General features: G+C 37.7%; 1 protein-coding gene across 1 annotated transcript in view; it reads right to left on the bottom strand.

Moving 5' to 3' along the window:
* Positions 1-19,852, bottom strand: part of GRXCR2 (glutaredoxin and cysteine rich domain containing 2) — a 93,743-nt gene that overhangs the window by 31,363 nt on the left and 42,528 nt on the right. Inside the window, exon 2 of the mRNA XM_044064027.1 lies at positions 533-736. Coding sequence (XP_043919962.1) covers positions 533-736 — 204 coding nt within the window. The remainder of the gene's footprint in view (positions 1-532; positions 737-19,852) is intronic.

Below are 19,852 nucleotides of genomic sequence, written 5' to 3'. Positions count from 1 at the left end.
CAGTGGCTGTTGTATTAATATAACAATGTTTGGCAAATACAGTGTGTGTTTAAATTCTTATTAGGGAACATATCTTATAAAAAAAATATCCAGGAAGCATATAACTTGCTAACACTCTGCACTTATGAAAAACAGATTGATAATGTTAGCTCACACTTCTGTATTAGCTAGAATAATTGTATGAGTCCTTTCAGTTTTCAGTTGTATTTGTACTTTCTGACTTTAAATTTGTGGCTTTTTCTGAATACAGTTTGCTATACAAGTAGAGTCCTACTGCAGTATCTGGATCAAGGGTGCAATCTGTATGCCAAGTGAACCCTGTACTTTTGTTAGCACTTCTGTACACTGTGCACTATTAGATGGATTCATCAGAGTACTGCCTGAGAATTTGCTTAATGTTCACATACCCCAAGGTCACCCCTAAACATTGGCACTTCTCCAGTTAAAAGCAATATCAAATCACTAACTCAGGTCTCATTTTTCTGAAAATCCTTTTTAAAGCAACCTAGTTAGGCCTGTCTTTAATAATTACCTCAGTGGGTACAGGATTTTGCAAGCTTTCCAAATACGTGTTGCTCTGACACCCTTCTCCTCCGTCAGCTTGTGAGAAAATCTGCTGCTCATTTTTGTCTCTGTCAAATTTGATCAGTAATTCTCTTTTATCCAATGGAGTCCGAATGATCTTCAAGTTACTTGTATAAATGATTATCTTGCCAAAATCGATAACATTTGATGGCTGTGGGACATTAAAAAAACATTATGATTAGGATTTACTGCTAAAACTAAACATTGACAAATACTTTTAGAAAATATTGTGACATAAATTTCCTTCCAGAGCACCAGCCAAATAGTAAGAAAAATGTTTAGAAGATTTCCGATATCCTTTTCTTATACAAAAAATTATTTATTTAACATTTGTTTACCGGGAAAGTCCAACTTCAAATGAAACAATTTTCAGCAGAGGCCTGGGAAGAAATGCTCCAGACACATCTTTGTAAAATGGGAGGAAAATGGAGCACCCAGAGGAAATCCACATGAACACAGGGAGGACATGTAGACTCCACACAGAAGGCACCCCAACTGAGAATGAAACCGGAGAACCTCTTGCGGTGAGGTGATAATGTTAACCACTGCACCACTGTGCCATCCAAATAAATAATTCAACTTCACTAAGGTTAGCACATATAGCATGATATCCAAAATATGGAAATGATCATCTAAGCTTTCTTCTTTAAATATAAAATGCATAAATTTCAATGAACAGTTATATATTAGACTGCTTCATGAAATTACCAGTATATCAGTAGACCGAGCTTATTAAGTGCACAGAGGGTTCAAATACCAGAACAAATGTATTTTCTTCAGAATTAGAATATGCTGTAGAAATTCTAAAACCAGAGCTTTTTACCCTGTCCATACAGAATGTGTGTATACGTGTGCATGCACTTGCGCACACATGCGTGCGTGTCTAAAATATTACTTTCTGAGTTCTAAATCTAATAAAACACATTCATATTTCTGAAATATAGCAGATTATATATTTATAAACAGGGATTTTTAGGAAAATAAATTAAGCGTTGTAATGACAAGAAGAAAGTATGAAAAGTTTTCAGAAATCCAAAAAAGTAAAATAAGGTGATATAAAAATGAAGAAAATTAACTTTAGAAAGCAGTAAAGTAGGCAGACATATGCACCATTCTGAAATAAAAAATAAAGGAAACTGTATCTGTTAGGGCAAATGGAAAGGTGATGCAGAATGTAAGCAAGAAACAGACAGTGTGGATGGTATTCATAGTTGTTGCGCTTAGTCATGGGGGGATTTGCAACAGCTGTGGTTAAGTACAACTCAGGTATGATTCATGACCAAGACATGTCTGACAGATGTAGAATATACAGGGATATAGTACAGGTTTTATTGAGTTTGTAAGGTCCACAGTCAAGGATTAAGAGAATACATGGCCTTCCTATACATGTGCATATCAGGGTATGTATAGCCCTCACTATGATTGCCCAAGGGTCTTCCAGAGAGAAACTGAGGACACAATGGGTATTTCTCAGGCTTCCTCCTCCTGGATCCCTCAGCATTTCCACAACATGTTTGGCACATGTGGATCAGTATATTTGTCTGCCAGAGTTGCATCAGGACTGAACCAGAATCATGCACGTCTTCTATGGAATGGCACCTTTGCCTGAAGTGCCTGTTGTGTTAAACTGCACTCATGAATGGTCTATCCTTAATCTAATGACTGCTCAATATAGCAAACATAGCAGAAACAAAAAAAATAAATAAATAAAATTACACTGAATGAAAGTGCATCAGAAACTGAAAAATTTTTTTTTTTCTCAAGGGGGTGGTCAGCCCCACCAAGCCACATTCCTGCTAACTTATATATATCATCTCTGAAATCATACAACAGTAGAGAAAATAAAAATTCATTTCTCTCCTGTTTACAGTCACTCACACACACACACACACACACACACACACACACACACACACACACACACACACACACACACACACACACACACACACACACACACACACCCACACACATACAGCTACCTAGAGGCAAAGTCACCTACACTCTCCACACTACCTGCTACTTAAGTACTTAAATATCCCAGCTCCAAGACCACACTTTTATACACTTACTGGGACTTAATATACCAACCACCAAAAGTTAACATTAAACCACAATCTTCCAAAACAACAAAATCTTCCCATTAGTATAACATAATTCAGTAACATAACCATGATCCCCTAACATAAAACCTAAAATAAGTAAGCAAGTAAATAAATAAAACAGTTGATAAAATGGGAATTCAGCCTAAAAAAATGTTTCACTCCACTAAACTGTAATTTGAACAACTAACATGAGTCTATGTCAAGTATTCTAACTACAAAAAGTTTGAATGGTAAGACATAGAGGAAACTGGGTCAAATAAAAAAAGATTCAGAAATACAAAATCTCTGCTCACCAAGATTCAAATGAAAAGAAAAACTTATTCTGGGGGCTGCGGCCCATACTCTCCTACTAATTATATATGCCACTCCACAATTGCTCTACAGTGGCAAAAGGGCAGATTTCCTGATTATCCCTGTACCGCAATCTCACATATCTAAATACCAGCAATGTTCAAAAAGTTAATTTGTGGACTCTGCAGATGATATTTTGAGCACTTAGAGTGTGAATGTTTGATGGAAACCCATATAGATAGGTAGGTATATAGATAGACAGGAAACTATATATATATATATATATATATATATATATATATATATAGATAAATATATGAAGATATTCATAAATGTTGGCGGTTCACATTGCTGACATTTAGAGTACTGAACACATCCCATTGAAACTTGACTCTATGAAACTGTAGCATGAATGCTACTATGTATCCTGCAGGGAGGCACGTACTGACTTACAGTAGTTTAGTGTTCGACAAGATGCGTGTCAACAAAATGGTTTTAATAAGTCCAATGTCATCCAAACGATTATTCCATTCAAGCATCCAATGTTTAATTTTAGATATGCATTTAATATTAAAAGGAACAAAAGATGGGTTATGATAAAAAGTACAACAAGAACTAACCATTATTAGCTTGTATTAGTGTAAAAAGGATCCTTTTTTTTTAAATGCAGTATAACAAATAATCAATTGATTATTAAAATTACAATTAAGCATGGCATAAATAATAAAAAAAACCTGCCCTAATAATAAAAATGTCTTGATAAGATAGGGGAGAGAAGGCGCTGATCGCTTGGATTGGATTTTATTTTTTATTTTTTTTGCTTTTTTTTTGTTGAAGAAAAAAAAAAAAAAAGTTTTGTGAATCCAAACGATTATTCCATACTTTCCTGCTACCATGTAGACTGAAGGATAGATATACAGGTAGGTAGGTAGACTGACAGATGCATATAAAACATCTGATGAGCAGGATGATGTTAAGAAACAGGGAAACAAATTCTGAATGAAAGTGTGATGGGATTTCATGCAAGCTTAGCATTGTATATACTGAGGAATAAAATAACACATAAATGCCACAGAAGGGGAGAAACAACTAAATGTTGCTTTATTTACTGGTTACAGCGAAGGGGCCATAATATAGAGAGGAAAACATACTCTGGTACTAGGAAATATGGTTAGTGTGAAGATGATTTTAATAGTTTAAAGACTGTAGAAGTGACCCTAAGTGGGGAGTTATATCTATGGCAAAAATGGCCATTGTAGAATTATGACAGGTATGTGGTATATTGAAACTAGGTGTCAGGGGACAGGTGGTTGCAAAAAGAATATAGTTGCTGACCATATGGTAAACTGGACAAGCATCCTTTTGTGGTGTGTGTATGTAGAGATGGACTAGTTGATACTGAGTTACAGAAAGGTACTTTGTGATGACAAAAGACTCCTACACAAGGACAATGCCTAGGTTTGTCATTCAGAAAAATGTAGTAGTTGTTGCACACCATGTCAGTTAGATAAAATATAGGTTTAAGATCTCTGAAAGTCTGTCAGGTGGAGTAGAGGTTAAGGGTGCAAGCTGTAGTTCCTGTAGTACAGGGTTTAAGTTCCCTCAGCCCATGCTTGCTTAATGTATGACCTTGAGCAAATCACTTAAACCAGATGTTGCTTGATGAAAAGGGACTTTGTGTGTTTGTCCAGTGAGCCTTCCTGATTAACAAATAGGATTATTGTTATTAAAGTCTAGAATGTTTGAGCTCTCTGTATGTAGCCAGAAAACTCGACAATCTGGCTTATCGCTTATACTACCACAATTTATAGGTCTTATTATTTCTGCTTTTTATGATTTTACATGAGACTTCCACATTGATTATCTTGGTTAGTTCAATGGCAGGAGACAGTGTGAATACTTAGGCTGAGATACAGTGAAGTAAGGCCAGTATTCATAGTCATTGCGCAAATGTATTACGGGTTTCTGCACTATCCACGAATGAGGTAGCTAGGCCATGATTCATAGAAGCCATTAGCATTACCACACAATGGCGGTGAATAAGCCAAAGCAAATTATCTCTTAATGAGATATAAATGACACATTACGTAATGCTAATTTAGTGTTCTTTTGCTTGCTTGTGATTCATAGTCAAATTTCCACTCCATCCGCAGATTCATTGTAAAAAAGTATATTTTGTCTTCTTTGTAATGCGCATAGATGCATGCTGACCCTGAAAAATTATTTCAGTTTTCTTTCTCTGCCTTTATCACCTGTTCTGTATCATTACTACACATTAAATGCCACAGTCATAAACAAAAAAAACAAAACAAAGCAAAAAAAAAAAAAAGACACAGTCATAAACAAAAAACTAAACACTCAAACAACACAACACATCAATGAAACCATTCTGCCATCCTCAGAAAAAAAAGTTATGTGACACAATCCCCATAATGATACATGCAGAGTCCAGCCAAATAAAATTGTGCTGAAATTTTGTTTGCACTAACTGACATACATTCACAATAGTACACAAAGCAGTTTGTTAACAAATATGTCCTTTCCTTAACTCCTACTACTTTCTTGTAATACTGTAAATTCTCATTCATTATTGACACAGGAATCTCCCAGTAAAGACACATGTTGGTTCAAGGCTGTGGAGAGCACCCCAACCATACCAGGTTAAACCTCCTTCCACACGTTCAGGCCACAAAATGAAGGCATGAAAACTAAAGGAGGCAGCGTACCAATTTTCATTAAAGATAAATATACCTCCAGATTGATCAAACAGCTTGATTCCCTGGAGATACTTCAGGTGCAATTAACTGTTGATAGGATGCCTGTTCAAGTCATTGCCAGCTACAGGATCCCCTCCATGAATCAGGATACCCACTTTGCCTATTTGGAGCTACTTGAGTCTATAAAGATATATCCAAACACCAGGGTTTTGGGTGACTTTACCTATCCATTGACTGGGTAAATTACTCGTGCTCTAACTCACTTGCGCAAAGGTTCCTCAACTTCATTAACTCCAATGCCCTGGACCAGCTGGTTGATACCCCCACAGGGGGTGTCAACATCTTGGATCTGGTGTGTACAAATATGGGGGATCACTGTAGCACACCCACTCTGAGGTCTTCCATTATGAGATATGGCCACAAATCAGTCACATTTGAAGTAGCGATCCACACCTGCCCCCCCCCCCCCGAAGCAGCAACTAAACAAAAAACTTCTCCAGAGCAGATTATAACCTCTTGCAGGATGGTATAAATAGATTTTCTGCACCTTCTCCCCTTAGATGGAACTGAGAACTATGCCAGGTTCTACACCAATGCTTTATACAAACACCTGTATAACTGCACTGACTCAGCTGTACCTGATAGGACCAAAGCAAGCTCCTCAAGGAAGAGCAAACCTGCCTGGTGGACAACTGCCATTAACAGCCTTTACAATAAGTGGAAGAAATTGCTATCTAAGAGTAAGAGGGAGTAAGCCCTAAACTGGAAATGCTCCCTCATCAGCTTAAACAAGTGAATAAAAATTTTTGTGAAGTCCTCCAAAGCAAACTATGAATCCAAATTAGCTTCCTCAAATGAATGCAACCATAAGGCATTCTTTAGTTACATCCGCAACTTAAAAGAAAATGCCAAGATTTGTGCTGAACTGGTAGTTAATGATACCACATAAACTGAGCCTGTGGACATAGCTAACATGTTGGCTAAAAGGTTCTGTGAAAACTACACTCCCCTATCCTCACCACATGTACTCCATGACATCCCTGCCAGCTGTCCCCTGCCTTGTATCTCTAAAGAGCAGGTCATTAATGCCCTCTCTAAAGCCAGAAACACAGCATCTATGGGACCTGATAACATCCAAGGCTGTGTCCTACATGGGCTCCAACAAGAATTAGCAATACCATTGGGTACTCTTTTCAATCATAGTCTAAGCACTGGCTTCATCCTAGCTGAATGGAAAACAGCGACCATTATTCCATTGCACAAGGGTGGTGTTTCCACTGACTTTGGGAACTATAGACCTATTAGCCTGACTAGCCTTATCCAGAAGGCCATGGAGCGAATCATCATGGAACATATCAACAAAGGTACAAGTAGTCTCTAAACACTTGACCCTACTCAATTTGGATTTGTCAAAGTGAGATCATGCCTGTTAAACCTAGTGGACTTCTTCGAGACAGTCACCAAGGTCCTGGATGAGGAGAAATCTATGCATACAGTCTACCTAGACTTAGCCAAGGCATTTGACACTATCCCCCACTCAGGCATCATTGACAAACTCACTCAGCTAGGTATCAACCCTTATATCATTAGATAGTTCACTATCTGGCTCACTGACAGAACCCATATAGTGAAAATAGGAAAATAGGAAAATCTACCTCCAACAGCAGACCTGTAACCAGTGGTGTTCCACAGGAATCAGTCCTGGGACCGCTACTGTTTGGAATCTGTTTCTCCAAAGTAGAAACAAAAACTAAAGGTCTGTGGCTGACAAAGTTTGCTGATGACTGCAAACTGAGAGTAGTCACTGAATGTCCGTATGATGTCAACATCCTGCAAGAGGGTCTTTACAAACAAATGATTGGTGCCAAAGTCATGGCCGTAAACTCAATGAAAAAAATGTATTATCATCCCTTTCAGTAAGGACAATGTTCCTGCTAACTACCACATCAATAGCAACACCTTAAGTATGCACTCAGTGGTGAGAGACCTGAGCACTCAGGTTGACAGCAACCTCACCTTTGACCACCATGTCTCCACAGTAAGAAGGTCATTCTATATTGCTCATCTCATAAGTAAGGGCATTGTCTCCAGAAAAAAAGAAGTTATAACCTCCCTGTACTTTTCCCTCATCAGGCCAATAATTGAGTACAACAACCCTTTTGGTATGCAACTTTCCAAGCACCTGCAGCAATTGGAGAGACCACAAAGGTTCCTCACAAGGAAAATTCTAGGTTTTCAGCATCTGTCCTATGTGGATCATCTGAAATCACTGTCACTTTATTCTGTTTCATACAGACAACTCAGCGGCAATCTCTGCCTTGCATACAAGGCAAAGTCTGACCCTGCTTTTATTGGAAATGCTGCATCTCTGTAAGTCAAATAGTACATGGGTTACTTGCGCTAAAGACCTTAACTTGGTATGTAACATTAATAGAACCTGCCTGTGGGACAGATTTGTCTCCCAGAGGTTACCACACATTTGGAACAGACTTCCACTTCATGTCTAACAGAACACTTCATTGGCCCTCTTCAAATGCACTCTGGACGATTGGATGGATAACTGTAAATTCATCCTGGGGGTTCCACCTGTGTCCCTCTTGGACAGAGGCAATAGGTGCTGATTATGGGAATAAGGGTAGAACTTGGCTAGGCTTGTATGGGTCCTAGGGCCATTAACCTAGTAACTTCCTATGATCCTATGATCCAAGTAAACATCCTTGCCATAAGAATGCAGAAGCAAAAAAAGTGCGCATAAATCCTCAGCAGGCAATAGAAAATAACTGGTACCATCTACTGGCATGCAACAAAAAACTACACACAAGGATCTTGGTTTTTAGCAGTATGACTTGTAATATTTGCTTTCATCTACTCAACATATAGACTTCTGAAATCACTGTAGTTCTACCAAGTATGCACAATCACTAAAAGATGCCAAAGCAAATGATTTCTCAATAATCAGTAATCCTTTCCACTAATGCTGTAATGATTTCCCATTTACAAATGACAGCTTACAGTATTCACCAAAACCATTGCAACCCAAATCTTGGTTATGCATAGTAAAAGAAATGTCTAAATAGCATTTAAAATGTTGTTTAATGTCACCCGTGAGGGGTAAATTTACTCACACAATGCTGCTACAACTTAAATGGCTGTCCAAGAAAGTAATGTTAGTATTCTATGAGTAAAAGGTGACTTTAGGGTTCAAGAATATGATTTTTGACAGATATGTAGGAGTACATCTTGCATTAGTTGAATTCAAGGTAGTTTATGTATCACTTATTGCGTTGATAAAGGGAATTGATATTCACAAATGGCTTTTAAAGGATGTTATTTGAACAGGTAGAGAAGATCAGCAGGACAGTATGATAAATTTGGTAGATTTTTTTAGAAGAAATATTATCTAGAGAAGCATGTACAAGCCAGAATTAGTTGTTAATTGTTTGATAGGGCTAATTTATACTTGTTTGTGATGAATTGTTGTGACAAGAACAATTTACAATGCGGATGGAAAGAAGCATGGTAACACTTGGGCTCATTGCTATCATTTTAAACAACTGTTTGGAAAGAAAGTTGTTAAGCAGTGCTCTGTGTTAAACACGCCTAATGATTAATAGCAAATAATAGGTGCTGGCGTCAATAACAGTGGAGAGAAATTAAAGGGACAGTCCCAGAGATTTTTTTGTTTGATTCTGGTCTTTGTTTACATTTTCAGTCTGGCTTTTTAAGTGTGCCCCAGTTTTGGCTGCGGGGTTTGGGCAGGGGTGCTTACAGGAAGTTTTTTCAATGGTCTTAAGTCAAATTCTATCTAAATTTCAGTTGTACTCACAGCACCTCTCACTGAGTCATTCATTAGTTTCACCTGTGCTTTTTACCCTCAGAGAAAAGTAGCCTTCCTGGAATTTTATGACCTCACTTGCTACTACCTTGCAGGAAAGCATATGAGCAGCGTAAAGCTAAAACATTAGTAAACAGAGTTTTCTGTTCATTTCATATTTTATTTTGTGCGGATATCTGAATGCTAGCTAAGTGTTATGATGTTATGCATAACTGTCACTTGCTCGGTAGAAAGCATCAGGCTGCTGCAGGTTTTGAACAGTAGTAGAAGCAATCTTCTATTTTTCATGTCTTGTTTTTTGATCTCTGAATACTAGCCAAGTGTAATGGTTTTCTGAGCTGCTGTAAAAAAACATATGTGACATAAGTAATAGATTCATTTTAGACAATGATGTCCAAAATTTACTGTTACAATGGGGGGCTGTACAGTATGACAAGTGTTACAATGGGGGCTGTACAGTACGACAACCTGTAAGGGGAATATGTTGAGACTGCTAAGATTTAGTAAGAATTCATTAAACTGTACGTGCAGTCATGCTATGCAGCATAAATAAAGGAAATAAAGAGCTGCACAATTAAGATAAGCATTTTGATGAGTTCATAAAAAGTAAACACAGAGAGTCATGCCTAACTACCCCCACCACAAACACACAAAGTAATGTAATAACCTTATTGTTTCCCACTGACTGGGGACTGAAAGCTTCGACAGGAACTGAATATTACTAATTGTTTTCACCAGAGGGAATGAAACAAGGCTGCATAAGAAAAATTGAAACCAGGAATAGGGTTGATGATGACATGGTAAGTGGGTGGTGACAACTGGGAGGTATCAGAACAAGTTCATTTCGGCCAGAATTTTAGACTCTGGGCTTGCCCCTCTAAGTAATGTGTGGTACAGGTGAGAAAACTGGGTGGGAATCTATCTGCACCATGAACACTAAGAGGCGCTGTTTGCAGAACACACTTTAATGATTAATGACATAGTAGTGGTAGATGACGTCAATTACAGTGGGAACAAAAATGCTAAATGTGCATTGATGTGGTTACTGTCAATTGAAGCAGTAAATTACAAGTTGCATATAAGGCATTCAATTTAATAAAATGAACAATAAACAGATTAGTGTACATACTGCATGAATTTCAAGTAAAACTGTTCAGTTATCAATCTAATAATGAGTCACTTTGTAACCGTTACCACAACATATAGTCACAGGCTGGATCACTTAACATGCATAATCAAAACATTTACTGAAATAAAGTTGTATGGCTGGTTTATGGCATTAAATATATGTCAAATAGTTTAGAGAGCACTAAGTGATATTTTAGGATTTTGGTTTGCATTATAATTCAGAATATTATTTTAGTATCCCTACTGTTCAGGCACACTTGACACACGTGTTCCCAAGATGAAATTTAAGTACATCTTTACAGTTTATCAAATCCATCCATCCATCCATCCATCCATCCATCCATCCACAGCCCTTTATTTCCATTTTTGCACATGGGGTCGGGATGTCACTTCAACAGTGACAATCATCTAGAGCCAAGGTTTCCACTGCTGGGTGGATAACCTGTATCTAAATGTAAGGCTGTAGCCAGACATGTGGGATGTACACCATGGTGTTCACATTTTGAATAATTTATTTTATTCACTGAGGTGGTTCAGAATTTAAATCAAACATTTTTAACCGCATTTTAATAAGTTGCGTTGGTCTTCTTCTTCTTGTTTTGGCTTTTCCCAGTTAAGGATCGCCACAGCAGATCACCTGTCCTCTCATGACTGGCAGTAGAGCTTTACGGTGTTGAGCTGCCAGCCCGGCGCCCAACCTTCCACGGAAGACACACACATGCACATACTCATGCCTAGGGCCAATTTAGAGTGTCCAGTCCACCTACAGCATGTCTTTGGGATGTGGGAGGAAACTGGAGCACCGGAGGAAACTCATGCGACCACAGGGAGGACAGGCAAACTCCGCACAGAAGACACCCCAGCCAAGGATCGAACCAGAGAACCTCTTACTGTGAAATTTTATTAAATCTCACCTGGTTCACTAAATATTTTTTAAGGTTAAGGCTGACAAAATTATATTGATGCAGTTGTACAGTTCTAAAAATTTTGGCCACACCTCTGCCTAAGTATTTTACAGTTAAAGTTTAAACCCATTTTAAAACCATATCTAACAGCTCAGTATGCCCTCATTTGCTCAATTTATTTGTCTATGTGTAAAGCAATGTGATTTAAGACCAACAAATTAATTAATTAGTAAATAAAAAATATTAATGCATCTACTCATTAAATGATTACTAATCCAAATACAATGAAAATTAGGTAGACAACTGACTTCCTACACATTCCACGGATGAGCTCTTTGACTGTTGCTCCTGAACTAACATTCACAACGATTTACAAACTCTGCAACATGTTGAAAGTCATAATGTATCCAAACTTTCTTTCATCTTCATATAAACTGTGTACAGGAATTGCTGCAGACATCAATATGGGTCCCCTGTTGTAGAAGGAAGTAGTCCACATAAAATTCAAAAACTGACAGGCCAAAAAAAGCTATAAAAATGATAGAGTGGACTGCTGAGGATAAGGAAGAAATTATCTAGATTTACTATAATCCAAGAAGCTCAGAATTTACAGATAGAAGATATCTGAAAAGATTAAGAGAGAAATTAGAGAAAAGAAAAATAATTGTACAAGAAAAAACTGTTAAACGTTTCAAAAGCAAATTTGTGCTCATTAATATAACAGATCCATGAAAAGCATTATATAGAGAAAGAAACTTTGGGCCACTTGGAAAAGCAGTGACAAAGAAAGTGTAAAAATATTATGTACAAAGCCTAGATATTTTTAAAAGTTATAAAAAAGAAACATGGACTATGGAAATAAAAGAGATCTGATATGGTGCAATATTTATGCAAAGGAGAAAGCCAAACTAATCAATACAAAAAAGCAGCACCAAAGATATTTGAAGAGAAATATAGTCAAAGGCACCCAGATATGGAAAATTTCAGGATACAAAAATAAGATCATAAAGGGGAATGTAGAACAGAAGATTAGTAAAGTAGAAGTTAAAAATAGAAACTGAAGTTATGGAATACCTGCAAAGTGTAGAAAGTCTAACATAAGTTATGTCACAGCATGATGGAACAATGTGTCCCCAAATTAAGGAGAAACAGGTGGAGCAGGAGACTTCTGTAGAAAAAATATGGACATCGGAAAGAAAAAGAGATTTAATATAGTGCAATATGTATGCAAAGGAGACAGCAAAACTTATCAATATAAAAAATAAAAAAGAAAGGAAAAAAGAAAAGAAAAGCAACAGCAAAGATATTTGAAGAGAAATATAAGCAAAGGCACTCCGATATGGACATTTTTACAATGCAACAAATAAGAAAACAAAGTGGGGGAAGTAGAAAAGAGGCATAGTAATGAAGAATGTAAAGAAATAGAAACTGAAGTTATGGATTACATGTGAAGTGAAGGATTTAGTGTATAAACTCTAACTTTGGTAATGTCAGAGCATGATGGAACACTGAGCCCCCAAATTAAGGAGAAACAGGTGGAACAGAAAGCATCTATCACTTGTCACATGATGATAATCTGGAGTTTTCAGTAGAAACCAGTACAAAAGTTCATTTAGAGTTCTGCAGCAAGAGAAGGAGCAGGAAATAGTAGCAAGTCTGATGCAGTCAATTATGTGGAGTGATGGGCCAATGAGTTCCCATATGAAAGAACAATGAATGACGCAGGATGCAGCTGAATATGCCACAAGAAGGTGGTCTGGAACTTTATGTAGAATGCCTGCAGGAAAGAGGCAGCAAAAATATGCCCTCACTTTAGAAGAAAATAAGCTTAAATAAGAGTTGCTTGAGTCAATAGATAGATATAGAGATATTAAGACAGATAAATAGATTACAGAAGACCCAAAATGTTTGATAAAACAGATGGACACAGTAATCAAGATTATTAACAGAAATTCATATAATGTTAACAGAAGTAAATACGATATATTACTGTGCACCTAAATTACTAACAAATATCGTCTTACCAGAGCAATAAAGGAAAGAAAGGGATGAAATAAAATGCCATCATGGAAGCATCAGAGAACTATAAAGGGATTAAGACAAGAACTATCTCTATTAGAAGAATATAGAAGAGGGAACAGATCAACAAATATACTTAGAAAGATAGATGTGATAACAGCAATGCTCAGTATCAGAAGAAGAGACCAAGATCTATTGTATAATATTGCAAGTAATAAACTATGAATATTAGAACAGGCATAAAAATTATAAGATATGTAGATAAAATATAAAGGAAAAGTACAAAATAAGAAATTCATTGATGACCCAAAAATGTTTTATAGAGAATTAGGAAACAAAGCACAAGGAATAGAAACACCACTAAAAAAGAATAAATGCATATATTTTGCAGAAATAACTGTGAAGACCATGTGGAACATAATAAAGATGATGAATGTATATAAGAAATAAAATAGTAAGAAGTTCAAATGTATAGGATATGAAATTGTATAAAGTAACTGCTAGAGAAATTGAAACAAAATTAATAAAAACTCATAAGTGGAAAACCCCAGGCCCAGATACAATACTTAACTTCTGGCTAAAATTATTAACGTCTTTAAAAGAAGATTTAGCTTTCAGTAAGAACTACTTAAATGCATATCCCGAACAGACACCAAAAAGGTAATGGATCAGATGGCCAGAAAAACAAGAAAAATGCTTCACATTTATCAAATGATATATAAAAAACAGTGTATACCAATATTATATATCCCTTGCTCTGAAGGAGGTTTGGGCCTCCACAAAATTGATTACATGTATACATATGTAGTCATTTAAAACATGTGGAGAAAAAGTTTAAGATGACCTCTCTGCTTAGTTTATCAGAAGCATTGAGTTATCAAGCATGAAAGGAACTCAAACCAAAAGTAAACAGAAGTCAGACATTGACTGAATGTGCCAAAGAAATAAAAGAAAGAAGGATGAAAAGGAAAAGAATGTGGAAAGGCCATAAATTTAGTTGCAAATATAGAGATCTCCTAGAACAACCTCATGTTGATCATGATTTGACACAGGAATGCCTAAGGAGAGGTGAGATGAAACGAAAGGATAAAAGGCTAATAATGGCAGCCCAATATAGTGGACTACATACACCTTGGTTTACAAAGGCCATTGAACATGAGGGAGAAATAGACAAACGTAGGTTCTATAAAAAAAGAATTGGAAACAGTTGCACACCTTTTTGCTGTGTGCGAGATGGTCATGGCAGTAGGCCTGTACACTGAAAGGCACCGAGCTGAACTGAGGTGGGCTACCATTTACAACTCTGAGTGGAAATACCAGATGACTAGTGGCTTCTGAGCTTCCAAAACCATAAGCTGCCTTTTTATTGCTTGATTATACTATTTACTGCACTTTTTATTGTGTTCTGCTTATTTAATACTGTATTTTAATAATGTGAACTAAACTGCACTATTTGTACTGCATTTGTCTGAGTTTCAGCTCCTGTTAAATCTTATTTTGCTGCTGTTTTCACTTTTGCAAAGCTTTTTTGCTATTTTCACTGTTTGCAAAGTAATTGTTTCTACTTTTCACAGTTTGCAAGACATCTGTTCTGTTTGTTCTGTTTTCCCGCCAAGCAGTGTTTTAAATAACTGATTTGTTAGCTGTTTAAAACATTCTTTAGTATCTCCATGCTGTTTTGTCTGATGCTTAAAACATTTTTAGTGTCTTACTGCTGTTTTTTCTGGTGTATAAAACACTTTTTTAGAATTTCCCTCCTAAATTAGTGTAGCTAGTAGCTGTAGCAAAGTCCAGATGCAGGTTTGCTGCATCTGGGTCTGTTTGTAGTGGCTGCTGTACTCTGAGCACATTTTCCAAGCCATCTTTGATTGGAAGAGGCCCTTCTGCACCCTTGTGAGAGGTGTGCTGATTGGAACTTGTCTGGTGATGAGTGATTGGTCTAGGGCCTGGAGTAAGCACCCTCATCAGTTCTTTTGAGTTTTTAAAAGTTTTTTTTACGTTTTTAGCTTCTGGTATTTAAGACCAGTATTTGTGCCTGTTTCCGCTTGTTTGAACCAAGCTGAACTGAGGTGGGCTACCAACCACAACTCTGAGCTGAGATACCAGATGAATAGAGGCTTCTGAGCTTCCCAAAAACCATAAGTTGCCTGGTTTTTTTTTTTTTGGCTTGAGTATACTATTTACTGCACTTTTTATTGTGATCTGCTTATTTAATACTGTATTTTAATACTGTAAATAAACTGCACTGTTTGAACTGCATTTGTCTGCCTTTCAGTTCCTGTTAAATCTTATTTTGTTGCTGTTTTTACTTTTGCAAAGCTTTTTGCTATTTTCACTGTATGCAAAGTAATTGCGGCTACTTTTCACAGTTTGCAAGACATCTGTTCTGCATGTTCTATTTTCCCACCAAGCAGTGTTTTAAATAACTAATCTGTTTGCTGTTTAAAACATTCTTTATTGTCTCCTTGCTGTTTTTCTGATGTTTAAAACATTCTTTAGTGTCTCTTTCCTGTTTTTCTGCTGTTTAAAAGATTTTTTCTTTTTCTCACCTAAATTAGTGTACCTAGTAGCATAGTCCAGATACAGATTTGCTGTATCTGGGTCTGTTTGTAGTGGCAGTTGTATTCTGAGCACATTTTCCAAGCCATCTTTTATTGGGAGGGGTCCTTCTGCATCCTTGTGAGTGATGTGTGCTGACTGGAACCTGTGTGGTGAACGGTAATTGGTGTAGGGCTTGGATTAAGCACCTTCATTTGTTCTTTTGAGTTTTTAAAAAAAATTTTTAAGTTTTTAGTTTTTAGCAATTAAGCATCATGTATGAGTATGTTTCTGCTTGTTTAAATATTGTGCAGCACTGCACACTTCATCTCAATTGTGTGCCATAGCCAGACAGATAATTTTGACAAATTTTCCCTTAGATACAGCTGTAGTACAGTAGTGTAGTCCTCATCTTTAGTGCATCTCTGGTCTAAGACGTATTGCTAGTGAGCTGTGACCTATTAAATTACCAGTCAAAAACCCTGTCAGAAATATCCATCTACAGACCACCTCCTAGATCCCCCTTTGTGATAACAAAAAAACACCCCCTTTGTGATAACAGCTCTTCAAACCTAGCATTATGGACAGTTGGTTTATCATTGTTCTCTGGCCAGCCTTGTTAACTTCAGTCTCCTGAGGCAGTGTAGCAACTGCCTCTTGTACACTGACAACCCTCTACTAATAACTCACTCTAGTACCTGCATCAAGAATCTTGAATCCCTACTTTCTCGCACTCAAAACACTAACACTGAAGAGGCTGTCAACTCACCCACCACTACTCGTGCACAAAGTACCACTACTCAAACACATAGTATGCATCCAACACATAAATCAACATATGCAGAGTTTCCCTAAAAAAATTTACTGAAACACCAGAGACTTTCAAAACAAAAGACTGCTACAACTAACAGATTTCACACAGCACCCAATACACATACAGTAGCAACACCAGTGTCTCACCTACCAAGCCCTTAAGGCTTAACACTCAAAAAACAAATTTTCTTGTCATTGGAGACTCCATAGTAAGACACATGGATGTACCATTCACCAGGTTAGATAAGGAGAAGGTCACGGTCAGCTTCCTGTCTGATGGCAGGATTTGTCAGATCACAAATGCACTCAGGTCGCTCAGCAACAAGTACCATTAGGACTGTGTCTTAGCTGCTGTTGGATTGAATGACCTGAGACATACCTCACTGTACTATATGACGAGAGAGACATGCTTGAACTCTCTGAGTATATGTCCCAGGCAGGTATGTCCCTAGCCTTGAGCAGCATATTACCCTCACCTAGAATGATGCCACAGTATAAACAAAAAATGATCGATTTCAATAATTGGTTTAGATTTTGGTGTCATTCAAAGGCGATACAGTTTCTGTCAGTCTGAGATGACATGGTCGATAAACCTTGCTGCTTAGCCAGATACATTTTGCACCTGGCATCATTAAGCTTTCAGCTGCTGGCAAAAGCTCTTTCCTCCCTCATAGTGCCTTTTTTAGGCAAGGTCTCAAAAACAAAACTGATGATGTGAAAATTGCCCACCATAACAAAATAAGGGTTATGCTGCTAAATGCTAGGAGCTTAAACCATAAACTGCACACTCCGGAAGCACTTCTATCACTGGAGGATATAGATGTCTGGGCAATCACAGAAATCTGGTGCAGAGAGTAACACAGCCTTGCAAGGCTACAATGTCTTTCCCACCTTCAGACTGCAAAATGAATGTGTGATAACCAAAGGAGGTGGTGTTTTTATCTATATTAGAGACAAATTCATCTCCCAGTTAGTTAGACTGAACAACTCCATGGGGTTACTCCATGTTCAGACTACTGTGGGCAAGACCCCCATTCAAGTCTTAGTTAGTTATAGATCCCTCTTCATGATCATGATGTGCACAAGGCCTACTCGACCAAACTGGAGTCAATCCAAATACTGCCAAACACTCTGGTCATGGAGGATTTCAACTATCCCACCATCAACTGAGAAGCCTACTCTAGCCCTAACTCACTAGCGCAAAAGTTCCTTGACTTTATTAACTCAAATGCCCTGGACCAAATTGTTCAAACACGAACAAGAGGAACAAACATTCTAGAGCTGGTCCTCACTAACATGACAAACAGATGCACCACCGCAACTGTCGGACCTTCATTAGTTAAATCTGACCACATTTCAGTCATCTTCGAGCTGGCACTAACACTAGAGCTCACAAAGGGCGAAGTCAGACTAAAAAACTTCACCAAAGCAAACTATACTCTCCTAGGGGAAGGTCTAAATGCATTCCAAGCCCCACTCCCAGCTGGAAGTGGTAACTACACCAAAGCTTACTTTAAAGCCCTGTACAATTACTTGTATAAGTGTGTGGACTCACCTGTTCCAGACAGAATCAAAGCTAGAGCTCCAAGTAAAAAAAAAAAAACTGACCTGCTGGACATCCAGCATCAACAAACTTTACAAAAAAATGCAAAATGTTGCAGCCTAAGAAAACTAAGGAGAGGACCCAACATTGGAATGGGACCCTCCTCAGCCTCAACAGGCAAATACGACAACAGGTCAAATTCTCTAAGGGTAACTTTGAGAAGAACTTAGCAATTGCAGCCAAGGATAATCATAAGGCCTTTTACAGCTTTGTATGTAGCTTTAAAGGTAGGACCCAAGCATGTGCTGAACTAGTGACTAACGGTATCACACACACACTGATCCCATAGAGACTGCTAACCTGCTAGTGGACAGATGTACTTTACAAAACACCTGCAGCAGTTGGAGAGACCTCAGAGGTTTCTAATTAAGAAGATCAAGAGACTCCAGCATGTGCCTTACATGCACTGACTAAAGTCCCTGTCACTATACTCAGTATTGTATAACCTTCTTCAGGGAGACGTATGCTTGACTTACAGAGCAATCTCTGACATAAACATAATGAATTTGCTGTACATCCATAAATCAAATGGAACTAGAGCTACCCATTCCAGGGACCTAAATATGACCTGTGACTTGAATAGGACATGCTGGAGCGACAAATTTGTCTCCCAGCAACTGCTGCATCTTTGGAATAGGCTGCCAATTCATGTGAAGCAGAACACTTCTATGACACTGTTCAAAAGGAACCTGGATGAGTGGATGGGCACCATACATTCTTACTGGGGACAGTGCCCACAACCCTCCTGGACATGGCCAGTCATTAATAAATACACTCCTAGGTATTGACTAGACTATGTATGGTATCACATTGGGATGAAATGGCTAGGCTTGAAATGGCCTCTGGGTTGATAGCCTAGTAACCTCCTATGATCATAAGATCCTATGTGGCAAGATTGTTGCATTGAGAATTATGCAAAGACTGCAATATAGAAGCAGCTGAGAAGCATTGGAAACATGAAACACAAAGCATTATAGAAAATTATGAGGTGTACATCACAAGGGAGCACCCATTACCAACAGTTCACAATATAGATGTGAGAAAACCAGATATAGTAATCTATGAAAAAAAGAGAAAAGTAGCATTCATCATTGAAGTGGCTAAACCTAGCGATTACAATGTCTCAAGTACAGAGAGACACAAAGTCATAAAATATCTGGATTTGAAGGCAGAAATGAGAGCAATATGGAAGAAAGATACCCAGGCAGTTCCAACAGTAGTAGGAGCAATGGGTTGGGTATTATTAAAAAGAATGTACAGCCGTATTTAGATATGCGACCATTACATGTAACTCCATATTAATTGCAGAAGGA

This window comes from Protopterus annectens, chromosome 2.part2 (assembly GCF_019279795.1).
Source record: "Protopterus annectens isolate FY-2018-M chromosome 2.part2, PAN1.0, whole genome shotgun sequence".
NCBI lineage: Eukaryota > Metazoa > Chordata > Ceratodontiformes > Protopteridae > Protopterus > Protopterus annectens.
This window is presented reverse-complemented; position numbering and strand designations above follow the sequence as displayed.